Below are 12,072 nucleotides of genomic sequence, written 5' to 3' on the forward strand. Positions count from 1 at the left end.
TAAGTTCCTAGCAATTTTCCGATTACTATTTTGCTTGCTCTGGTTCCAGTGTTAAGAGTAAGGCATGTTGGAAAATCATGGGAAATAAGTCTACTACGCATGCCTGCTCCCCTTCAGGTTAGTTGCAATAGTTGTAAGTCATTGGTGTTCATGAAAGCAAGCACCAACCCAGGGCTCAGGAATTTTTCTATTCTGCATTCACTCATGTTGTGCAAATGTTCCCTTCAGCGTTTGCAACCAGGCACCGGCAGGCTGCAATATTATTATTTTTTGGTCGAATACATTCAGATACTGGCTTGTTTACTGAAATTGGATTGGTGCTTTTCTTTTAAAAGGGGGGGGCACCAGTTGCAATGCTGCTTGCTGTCTAGAGATCAAGCCAAAAACACTTTTTCCTCATAGGCTTATCTCAGTGATGAAATTAATACAGTTGCACCCAGCTTTCCCAAGTTTAGCTCAAGGTGGATCACAAGAAACCAAGCACAATTTAAACCTGCAGTTTATCTATTCCTGGGTTTTTTAAAAATATATATATATTCACACAAAATATACATATGCTAGCTTGGTCCCTTTCCTAAATTGTAAGAGCGGAATCACCATCTCCATAGCAACAGGCTCTCATGACTATTTTGAATCAATATTCCTGCACTGCAAGAGCACTGAATTAATGCAAAATCTAGGCTCAGGCACATCTTTGTGGAGTTTTCCCAGGGTCCAAAGGTATGGGGAAAATACCTTGTAAATCAGATTAAGAACACGTGCAGGTCTCAAGGAAAAAGCAGGATGGAGAGAAAGCAAAACCCAACAGGGGCAGGATGGAACTATTAAGCTATTTCCCCCTTTGGGACTATTTCCATTGCAAATTTTCTGCTTGCATGTCACCATAAAAGACACAAACCTAATAATTATAATAATAATAATAATAATGCTGTTGAATGCAAGCCTTTTAGCTACAAAAGGAAACAAAAGGGATAAATTAACAACGGCAATATTAATGCGATGTTTCCTTGCAAACACAGAAGGTGTGAAAGGAAAAAGCTGTGCCTGAACGGTCATCTCTCAACATACTTGCTGCGAAGCTGGTAGCCAGCTTGCTGGTTGCGAGAACACAGGAAACGATGGCTAGTTACACATCTCATTGAGACAGATGGAGACAGAAAGGTGCTGCATGAATGGGCAGAAGGTTCATTCATATGTTGGCTTATTAAGAACTGATTGGCTGTGCTCGAATGGCCCTGAGTTGTTGTTTTTAATGGCCTTAAGCTTTATAAGCAGTGACACACAAATGACTTTTCCCCTTAACGCAAACCAGCCCTGCCCCCGGGAACAGAATGCATGACTGGCTGACAGGGGGAGGAGAGGTGGGAATAAAAGCCCACAGCAAGGATCCCATTTACCAGAAAATCCAATTTCACAACAAGGAATTAACAGGGAAGCTGCATGTTCCTATAAGCAGGCTGGGCAGAGACCCTGGCAGGGACAATCTTGACTGTGTATGTCATCACCCCATAAGACATGCCCGGTGTCCACTGGGCTTGTGAATCACGGGGTAGTTATAAAGAAAGGTTCCTTGGGAGATTTAGGACTTTCCAGGAATGGTCTGCATTTGATCTCATGTAGCAGCAACTGATTGATAATTCTTGCGAATTGGTCAGATAGGCGCTATCTAAACAACCAGTTCTGAAATGCCAGGCTCCACCCCTTTCACTGTGTTAAATTTAGTTATATATATACGGCCAGAAACAAACGGAAAAGCACAGAGATGGACATCACTTTCAATAGACTGCAAAATCCTGCTCTTTTCAGTGGGAAAACAAGAGCCTCGTTTTTGTGATAACTTCCAAAGGAAGCACTGCAGATCTGCAGCTGCAGAAACAGCAGAGAGCGTTTGGGCACCTGACAGGCAAACAGGTTTATAAGGGCATGAGCTTTTAGGGACAGAGGCTACAGTGTCAGGTGCAGCCACAAAACTTAGGCCATAATAATTCTGTCATTCTTTAAGGAGAAATGGTGCTTTCTATGCAATGTCATAATCCTGCTCCAACAGATCCAGCATTGGCAGTGAACACGGATGATGGAAGTTGCAGCCGCCATTTTGGTCACCTCTGCTATAATAATAATAATAATAATAATAATAATAATAATAATAATACTAAAAATAATGTTATTTATACACTGCCTGGGTTTCCCCTGCCACTCTGGATGGCTTACAACATATCTAAAAACAGAATAAAAACATCAGTCCTTAAATACTTCCCTAAAAAGGGCTGCCTGTTTGTTACATTTGTGTGAGATGCTCACACAGCATCAACACTGAATATTCCCACCATACAGCCCTGTTTAGGGAAGTTTTTAATGTTTGATGCATTACTGTATTTTAATATTTTGTTGAAAGCCGCCCAGAGTGGCTGGGGAAGCCCAGCCAGATGGGAGGGGGTATAAATAATACATTTTTTATTATTATTATTATTATTATTATTATTATTATTATTATTACCCTTGACTCCCAATTTGTGTGAGTTAAAAGGTATTTCTGTTCAAAGAACTCCAAACTGCCTGCATAATTCTGCACAAAACAAAACTGCAAAATATGCATCTCGAAGGGCCCTTGTTTCTAGATCCTATGTCTTCAAATACTATAGGCAAGCTTACCTTTCTTCCCTCTCCCTTTTCTGCTTCCGAGCATGACGATCCATGACACTCGTTTTGGTTCTCGTCTTTTTCCAGGAGTAGTAGAACTTCACCAGGCTTGCTATCGATTTGTCAGGAAGCTGCGGAACACAGAAAATTGGGAGCATTGAGACACCCTGTGTTACTCACGCACCAGCTTCCAATCAGATAGCAAAGTTTGCAGAGGAAAACAGCCATGACCCATTGTGAGCAGAAGTTGGTAATTGTTGTGTTGGACAGGGCAAAATCTGATTCTGGGATTGCTTGGGGATGAGCTAGCACTTGCCTGAACCAGCAGCAGCGCACAAAAGGCTGGTGCATGGGTTTTCTGAGAAATACAAATGCAGGTGCCATTCCAGAAACCGAACACAACGCAACGGGCAAAGTGAGGGCATTATCTCATTGCTTGTCTGAATGTATTGCTTGTCTGAATGTGCAAAGCCAGCCAAGCTTTGGAGAAGCAACCCATGGTTCAGGTGCTCAGGTGTGATGAGAAGCTTGTGGTTTGTTGAACAAGCCATCGTTAAAACAAACCATGGGTTAGCATTATATGTGAACACAGCCACCGAAAGGCAACAACTTGACAGTGCTTCAGTTGGTTGCTTCTTAATGATTCCTTTTATTTGGCCTTCAGTGGAGAGGCTGGTCTTATAACTTGCCTCACGTTCCATAACACAACACCTTCCTTTTCAAGTTTGCATGTTTTTTTCCCTCCCACCAACTTCTACCTGAGTTAGTCTTGCTTTATTTTCACTTAAACACTAATTACATTATCAGTTGTTCTGCTTTTACTGCTAGACAAGCCCAGCTTTAGAAAAAGCAATTTGCAATTAAAGAGCTGTCTCTCAATTGCATTTTTTCTTTTTCTTGCTTTTGAAAAAAGAATGTGCTTACAGCCTGAAAGGGGGGCAATTTTGCGTGTCATTTCCCCCTCTCATAGCACCTTATGTCCTCTGAAAACCTGTTGATAATGGCTGAGTTTCATCCACTGGTTCTCATATTGTATGGAAGTGGTCTTGCTTTGGGGAGACCAAAGTTTCTCAGATCCTGAGGCAAGGCAAGTAATATTCTCTTCACCAGCCAAAATGAAATTATTATTATTATTATTAATACCCCACCCATCTGGCTAGTTTTCCCCAGCCACTCTGGGTGGCTCCCAGCAGAATATTATTAATAATATTAATAATAAAAAGCTATAGATGAGCTAAAGAGTACCCTTACTCACTTACAGTGGTACCTTGGGTTAAGAACTTAATTCGTTCCAGAGGTCCGTTCTTAACCTGAAACTGTTCTTAACCTGACACACCACATTAGCTAATGGAGCCTCCCGCTGATGCTGTTCCGCCGCTGCGCGATTTCTGTTCTGATCCTGAAGCAAAGTTCTTAACCCTATGTAGTATTTCTGAGTTAGCCGAGTCTGTAACCTGAAGCGTCTGTAACCCGAGATACCACTGTACTTTGGATTTCTTGGTGTAATTTCTACCCTAGTTGCCTCCTTCATCCCAGCTGCTAATCTGATGGCTGCTTTTATAGTTTATTGCTTTTAGAGTGAGGTGTTAGAAGGGATCAGAAAAGCCTGGTTGCAGGTTTGTGGATGGGGAACCTCAGGCCTGGAAACATACTAGGAACCACGTACCTATGGGACCGCCTCTCCTGGGATGCCCCGCGGAGGACCTTAAGGTCCATAAATGACAACACTCTGGAGGTCCCAATTCGCAAGGTGGTTAGATTGGTCTCAACTAGGGCCAGGGCCTTTTCAGTACTGGCTCCAACTTGGTGGAATGCTCTGTCACAAGAGACTAGGGCCCTGAAGGACTTGACATCTTTCTGCAGGGCCTGAAAGACAGAGCTGTTCCGCCTGGCCTTTGGTTTGGACTCAGTCTGACCCTTATGTTTCCCTCCCCTTACTGTTTTGATCTATGGGCTACTTTTAAAATGAGGCTGCATTTTAAATTGCATTTTAACCTGTATTTTAAATTGTTTCTTTTTTTCTATTATGTTTTTATTGTAATTTTACTGGTGTTAGCTGCCCTGAGCCCGGCTCTGGCCAGGGAGGGCGGGATATAAATAAAATGTATTATTATTACAGTGGTACCTCGGGTCAAGTACTTAATTCGTTCCAGAGGCCCGTTCTTAACCTGAAACTGTTCTTAACCTGAAGCACCACTTTAGCTAATGGGGCCTCCTGCTGCTGCTGCGCCGCCGGAGCACGATTTCTGTTCTCATCCTGAAGCAAAGTTCTTAACCTGAAGCACTATTTCTGGGTTAGCAGAGTATGTAACCTGAAGCGTATGTAACCTGAAGATCTGAAGAGTATGTAACCTGAGGTACCACTGTATTATTATTATTATTATTATTATTATTATTATTATTACTACTACTATTAAAAATGTGGCCCTCCATACTTTTCCATCCGGCTCTCGGGACCCTCCGCAGGCCACACATGACCTCACCAGGTTTTTTTTTTTTGCACCTTCACTGAGTACATTTGCCTGGCTGAGGCATGTTCCTTAAAGACTGGTTGTGCGCTTTTTGTTTTGGTTTTTTCCCCCCTGCTTGGCTCAGATGGAGGACAGAAAGTGTGGCATTCAAGGGCGTGAAATATAGCCCACTATGAAAAGATAAAACTCACATTTGTTGCCCTGCCTACCCTTGCTCCTGGCCCCACCCACCCCGGGACACGGCCTATGAAAGGATGTCCAGAACGGAACTGCCCTTCTTCTAGTCTTTTTGAAGTCTCTGCTAGGTCACTAGTCTGTTAACCCCAAGCTGCATTGCAAAGGCCTCTGAATGATCCGCTGTGGGAGAAAAGGCTGGCACTGGGTGCAGTGTAAGGGTACAAGTATAAAAGACAGAAAGGCCAAGCTTTGGGCTTATGCCAAAGTCAGCGGGTCAGTCTCACAGCGCTTTAAGAAAGGGCCCTGACCGACTCCAGCTACGAAAGCTGAGGCTGCTAAACATACTCTTGGGTTGAGGTATTGTTTAGGACAGCGTTTCCCAAACTTGGGTCTCCAGCTGTTTTTGGACTACAACTCCCATCATCCCCATCTAGCAAGACCAGTGGACAGGGATGATGGGAACTGTTAGTCCCAAAACAGCTGGAGACCCAGGTTTGGGAAACACTGGTTTAGGGGTTTTTGTTGGGGGATCTTGTTGCTGTAATTGGTATTAATTGTTTTTGCATCTTTGTATTAGATATAATGGGGGACGCGGGTGGCGCTGTGGGTAAAACCTCAGCGCCTAGGACTTGCCGATCGCATGGTCGGCGGTTCGAATCCCCGCAGCGGGGTGAGCTCCCGTCGTTCGGTCCCAGCTCCTGCCCACCTAGCAGTTCAAAAGCACATCAAGTGCAAGTAGATAAATAGGTACCGCTTTATAGCGGGAAGGTAAACGGCGTTCCGTGTGCTGCTCTGGTGCCGGTTCGCCAGAGCAGCTTCGTCACGCTGGCCACGTGACCCGGAAGTGTCTCCGGACAGCGCTGGCTCCCAGCCTCTAGAGTGAGATGAGCGCACAACCCTAGAGTCTGTCAAGACTGGCCCGTACGGGCAGGGGTACCTTTACCTTTACTATTAGATATTATTATTATTATTATTATTATTATTATTATTATTATTATTATTAAAAAATTATTTATACCCCACCCTCCCCAGCCAAGGCCGGGCTCAGGGCGGCTAACAACCAATAATAAAAACAAGTTGAATGAATACAACTTAAAATGATCTTATGATGAACTTTGTGGAAACTGTCCCATTTGGTTGCATACTTTTCGATGCGCATTATTTATTGTTTACAACTACTTTTGTTACGTTCGCAATTGTGTGAAACTTTTCATGTTGTAAGCCGCCCTGAGCGTGGTCTTAACTATGGAAAGGCGGCCGACAAATAAAATGAGGTTGATCATTTCCATCATTATGTTCTGATTTCCCAGTGCCGTTGCACCTCCAAAGGAATCAACCCAAAATTCCCTGCTCTCAAGCCATTCTGTCCATACTCTCTACTGGCTCCCTTCTGCCTGGAACTACCTTACAACAAAGTGATGCTAGGTCTCTCTTCCTTCTAAGTATGTCACAAAACCCATTATACATCCTTGAAGCCGTGGTATAACGACTTTGCACTCATCTCCCATTGAAAGGAAGCACTGAGACTGCACTCACTTTGCCATCTATCTGTCCACCCTTGGCATGTCTCTCCCATGGCTGAAATTTAGAGTGCAAGTTCCTCCTAAGTCACTTTTTGGCTAATGTTCCTTTGTAAAGTACCATACAAACATGGCTGGTGCTATCTTGGTGACCTGAAGTGACTAATTCTGCCATCGTCTTCAAAACAGTACCGGAGGCCACAAGAATGCACTTTTAAGCAGGCCCTGGAAAAGTCATTTCTTCCCAAGAACCTTTCAAGCACAGCAACCATATTTATGCCTTTGGAGTGGCTTGTTCATTTTTTGCTAGTTGCTGAAAATCAATAAGACTTCACATGGAGAAGAAAGCCCTGCATCTTGCTCACTGAAAGGTTGTCTTTGTTGGTTGAAATACATAAAACTTGGTAGTCAAAGACCCTCAACTGTGAAACAATCGAAGGCGCTATTAATTACAGGCTTCTTTACATATTGACTCAGTTCAGACAAACCTCCAAATCATCATTCGAAGGATTCCTCCACTCATCTTACATACCTTTCTCCCACAGTATAAATCCTAACCGTCGTTTTCCATCAGTCAGCAATGGTGAACCCTTCCTCTCTCTGCAGTGCTGCAGTTTAGTGCTAACCATAGTTTGTCGTAATGTTCCAAATCAAGAAACCGTGGCTTGAAGTCTGAAATGAGTTTGGAGAGCAAGAGCTATCCAGTTTGCAGATTTCGACATCATGGCAAACTATGGTTAAATGGGAAAAACAAAGCCACATGGGTGAAAGGATCGTGTGAGCTTGGGGCTCATTTCCAAAGCTCCAAATCATGAAGCAGAGCCAGGGAACATGTGGCTGGGGCTGTGAGTTGCAAATCCGACAACAGGCAGAGGGCCAGAGGTATCCGTACCACGAAGTCATTGTCCCCGCACCCTACTCTACATCATTGGCTAAACATCTGCCTGTACGTTACCAGTAGGAGGTGGGAGAACTCAGTATGGGATTGCCATTCTGAGTAACAGGCCCACATCTAGCTCTGCCCGTAGACAACAAAACATAATTATTATTTTTAAGAACTGGTGGTAAAATAGTTAAAGAACAGGTATTAAGCTGGAAGACTTGGTAGGGCGGGGGAGTTACAGCTGTTACTTCTGCTAATTAACAGCACACAGCTTTTAGTGTGACCTGTAATCTCCAGTGAATATAAATATAAAACACTTCTGTTCTTTTTTCTTTTTTTTTTAACCCTCAAGGAAAAGCAAGAATGCAGAGATTTGGGGGAGAGGGAGTCCCTTTTTTGTACATTCTTTCTCCTAGTCAATAAAGCAAATTTATGCAAGAGCTGAGTTAAAATGCCATTAAAACAGATACAAAACACTCCTGGGCTTCTGCCATCTTAATTTGGTTCCACCCACAGCTCCTATATAAACAGATCTAGCCTTAGAAACCTTGCTGTGATCTTTTTGTACATGAATATTTAGATGGATGTATTTTGGCAATCTGAAACCTCTTTCCAGGCCAAGAAAGGTGGATATGGGATTCCATATCACAGTGTTATCATTGCTGGTGTTTCACAGCAGTGGAATAATAAAATCCCCTCGCTCCATACGCCAGTATAAGGAGGGCCTGATCTCGCTCTCAGTCTGTGAATTTCCTGCATATTACAGGCAAAAATAATAACCTGACCATTTAGACTGCCAGACCCTCCCATCTTTATGAGATTAGTGACTTACCAGTTGTAGGTAAATCTTCATTTCATATGTGTGTGTGTGTGTGTGTGTGTGTGTACACAGCACTTTTCTTTTCTTGAAAAACTTATTCATGAATGTTAAAACCATCAAGGGCAAAGCAACAACAGCGGAATGGGGTGCACTTGAGTAGCCCTTTATGATATACGTAAATATTTATCTGACAAGTTCCCTGTCGGATCTGATTCTATTAGGATGAAACACTAGTCTCCATTTTAGAAGTATATCCCGGAGTGTTCATCTTATGTCCTTTAATTTGCATTCTCCACTGTGCTGCTTTAATGCAGCTGAGTAGAATCTCTCTTCCTCAGTAGCTGCTTTCGACATTTTGAAGGGTAGCTTTCATTCTTATCTCTGCATTTTTGCAACCTGTTTTTTGTTTGATTGTTTTTCGTACAGTATAAATGTAAAAAAGGGGAGTTCCCAGCACATCATCTTTTCCCCTGTTATAATCTCGTGCCCCAAGTCTCCAGCCCTCCTCCCTATCAGTGCTTCACACTTATCAATTGTGTAGTTCATGAACAAAGTGGGGGGAAATAAACACGAAGTCCAAAAAATCAAGTTCTTGCAACTCAGCCTTCCCGTCCCCGGACTCTAAAGATCCGGGCACCTTCCTAGATGGTCAAAGCATCCCAACTGGAAAATCTACTCAAGATCAACCAAACCCAACACGGATCGCAGCACCCGCACTTGCTTCCAAAGCCAGGGCTCTCACGCCTTTGCACTCAGGCCTCAGTGATGCCTCACCATTTGCTGAATCCGGTGAAATGTTTTTCCGTGGAAACTGAAAGCCTGCTCAAACAAGACTTTGTCTTCAACCGTCCATTCATCTGGGAAGGGGGTGAAGTTGGGCAGGTCAGCCAGAGACTTCTCAATGTTGTGCTTGTGCCAAAATAGCATCCCCAGGGCCTGGAGGATGAGAGAGAGAGGTAGCATGGGAAAATGCAACAAAAAGTGGACCCACAACCAAAGGGAAACAACCGTGACCCTGGCAATTTTCATGTAAGTAAAAAGGCCAACACTTCTACCCTTGGTTTAGTTCCTAGGTTTTAGGGCTTGGGCTGTGTTCAGATCCTTTCTGATAACCTTCTGGCAGGCTCACTGCTTTCTTACCATAAGGAGAACACAGATGTTCTGGAATTGAAAAGCTGGCCTTGCATCCATTCCTTCCCAGTTGACTAAAGATGCACATAGTCTGTGTTTCTGTCTGCCTCTCTCTCTCTCTCTCACACACACACACACAGAGAGAGAGAGAGAGAGAGAGAGAGAGAGAGAGAGAGAGAGAGCACAACACATGCTAATCTTGAAACAATCCATTCAAAGTACAGTAAAGTCCCTAGCTGTTTCCACAAGACTTCTAAAATCTTTACACCACTTGGTATCTTTCTCAAAACTGAATTGATTTTGTTTACGTGCCGTTCTTTTAAGCTGTTTTCATATTTCTGTTTTTTATATATCCAATCATAGATTAACTATTCCTATATAATTTAAGTGTTCTAGATGTATTATATAGTAAATTGCTTTGGGGGTGCCTTGTGGGAAGAAAGGAGGGGGCGGCTATTGGGTTGTTTTTGTTTTTATTATGTATTTTGTGGTTTTATAACTTGATTTTATTCTGTGAACCGCCCTGAGACCCCCGGGTATAGGGCAGTATATTATTAATAATAATAATAATAATAATAATAATAATAATAATAATAATAATAGCAGACCACACATGTGGACTACTGAACATGCAGATGGAGTGCTATGTACAAACCACACCTTTAATTTGTTTTGAACATCTTTGGGCATTCCCTAGACCAGGCTTCCTCAACCTTGGCCCTCCTGGTGTTTTTGGCCTACAACTCCCATGATCCCTAGCTAGCAGGACCAGTAGTCAGGGAAGATGGGAATTGTAGTCTCAAAACATCTGAAGGGCTGAGATTGAGGAAGCCTGCCCTAGACCTTGAGGAGCAGCGCTCCTGAAGAACAAATGAACTTCAGATGAAGTCCTCAGATCTGTTGGTCATGGCTGTACTGTCACAGAATGAGCCGGAGATTCTGCTTCTCTCTCATTCCTTCATTCATTACTTGCCTTTTGCCACCAGGGTGGGTTGCAGCAATTTCAAAAGGCAATATTAAAAACCCATTTAAAACAAATTGCTGTCGAGAGAATAGGATGGGTGGCGGCTTCATACAGCAGTTAAGACTTTGCAGTTCTCCCATCCCACCCCTCTCTCGCTGGCCCCTGCTGCCCACCCTGCCACTCTTACAGGAAACCCAGCCAGATGGGCAGGGTATGTATGTATGTATGTATGTATATATAATTATGTTGTTGTTGTTGTTGTTGTTGTTGTTGTTGTTGTTGTTGTTGTTGTTGTTGTTGTTGTTGTTATGCTGGCCGCTGTGGCATCTGCCACCCGCTTTCTTGTTCACTGGTTTTCATTGCCTGGCTGGCCACTTTATAAGTTTGCCTTTGCACTGTAGTTAGCAGTGCCACCTATCAGGGACCATGTGAACTACAGCATGATGACATCTCTACAGATATATGTATATATATCCGTGTGTTATATATGTATATTGTTCAAATGCAGAGTAAAAAACTGTGACTTCATCATAAAACAAAAGCCACACAATGAAGGTCCCAGATGCACCTCTCTGGAGAGCGAGTTCCACAACTTAGGGTCAGCTAACAAAGAATGTCCTCTCCTGGGCCACCCCCCGCTTCCAAAATTCTGAGGGTGGATGAACTACCAAGAGGGCCCCTACTGCTGGCTTTAATGCCCATGACAGTATATGCTCAGGTGTTTGTTTCTTAGTTAGCTAAGACAAAAGCCATTCAAGATCACCATGATACATTTGGGAAGGGTGGCACAAAGAATGTCTGGAAAGCCCATCTTACTAAATTCTCTTGTACAGAAGAGCGCCAAAGTTGAAGGCACAGCATCACCTCTGAACCCCACCAAGTTGCATCTGCTACACGACCCAGTCTTTCCTTCTATTTCCTCCACAGCAAACATTTCAGAAAGGACCAACTATCTCACGGTCATAGTTTTAAAAAAGGTTAATTTGGCAGCACTGTCTCCTCAAGTAAAATTATTATTCCCTCCATCTGTTGGTTAAAATGCCCTGGAACAAACCTCTTAATTCTCTGCAAGTTATATATAGATCACATACCTCTTGGCAAAAACATTTTGACATCAGGTTATTCAAAGTGAAAGCGCTAACTTTGATACTGGGATTTCCCTCTCCCCGAGCCCATTTTGCAATGCAAATTGTTATTGTTTTTTTTAAAAAGGTTTTCTTCATTGGTACAAAAGTCATCACTTAGTGATTTCCTGAAGCTCCACATTGGTCAGCACACACAAGACCCTGCTGCTCAGTTCTGTGTCATCACGCACTCATTGCTCAATATCTAGGGAGTTTTCCTTCTTGGAATTCCCTTCAGCATGACTCACTGTGAAAATAACCTTTTTTATATGAAATAGTAGTTTCTTCCTTTCCACCCCTTTCTAACCTCTCAGCAGGGACGGTGCCTCGTTGAAAAATGGA

At 43.1% G+C, this 12,072-nt stretch overlaps 1 protein-coding gene across 2 annotated transcripts in view; it reads right to left on the reverse strand.

Annotated features, from left to right (window-relative positions):
- RCOR1 (REST corepressor 1) overlaps positions 1-12,072 on the reverse strand; it is a 143,071-nt gene that overhangs the window by 39,156 nt on the left and 91,843 nt on the right. For both annotated transcript variants that reach the window (XM_053369382.1, XM_053369304.1), the window contains exons 5-6: positions 9,286-9,447; positions 2,653-2,771 (exon numbers count right to left, since the gene is read on the reverse strand). In XM_053369382.1, coding sequence (XP_053225357.1) covers positions 2,653-2,771; positions 9,286-9,447 — 281 coding nt within the window. The remainder of the gene's footprint in view (positions 1-2,652; positions 2,772-9,285; positions 9,448-12,072) is intronic.

The sequence above is a fragment of the Podarcis raffonei genome, chromosome 1 (assembly GCF_027172205.1).
Source record: "Podarcis raffonei isolate rPodRaf1 chromosome 1, rPodRaf1.pri, whole genome shotgun sequence".
Taxonomy (NCBI): Eukaryota; Metazoa; Chordata; class Lepidosauria; order Squamata; family Lacertidae; genus Podarcis; species Podarcis raffonei.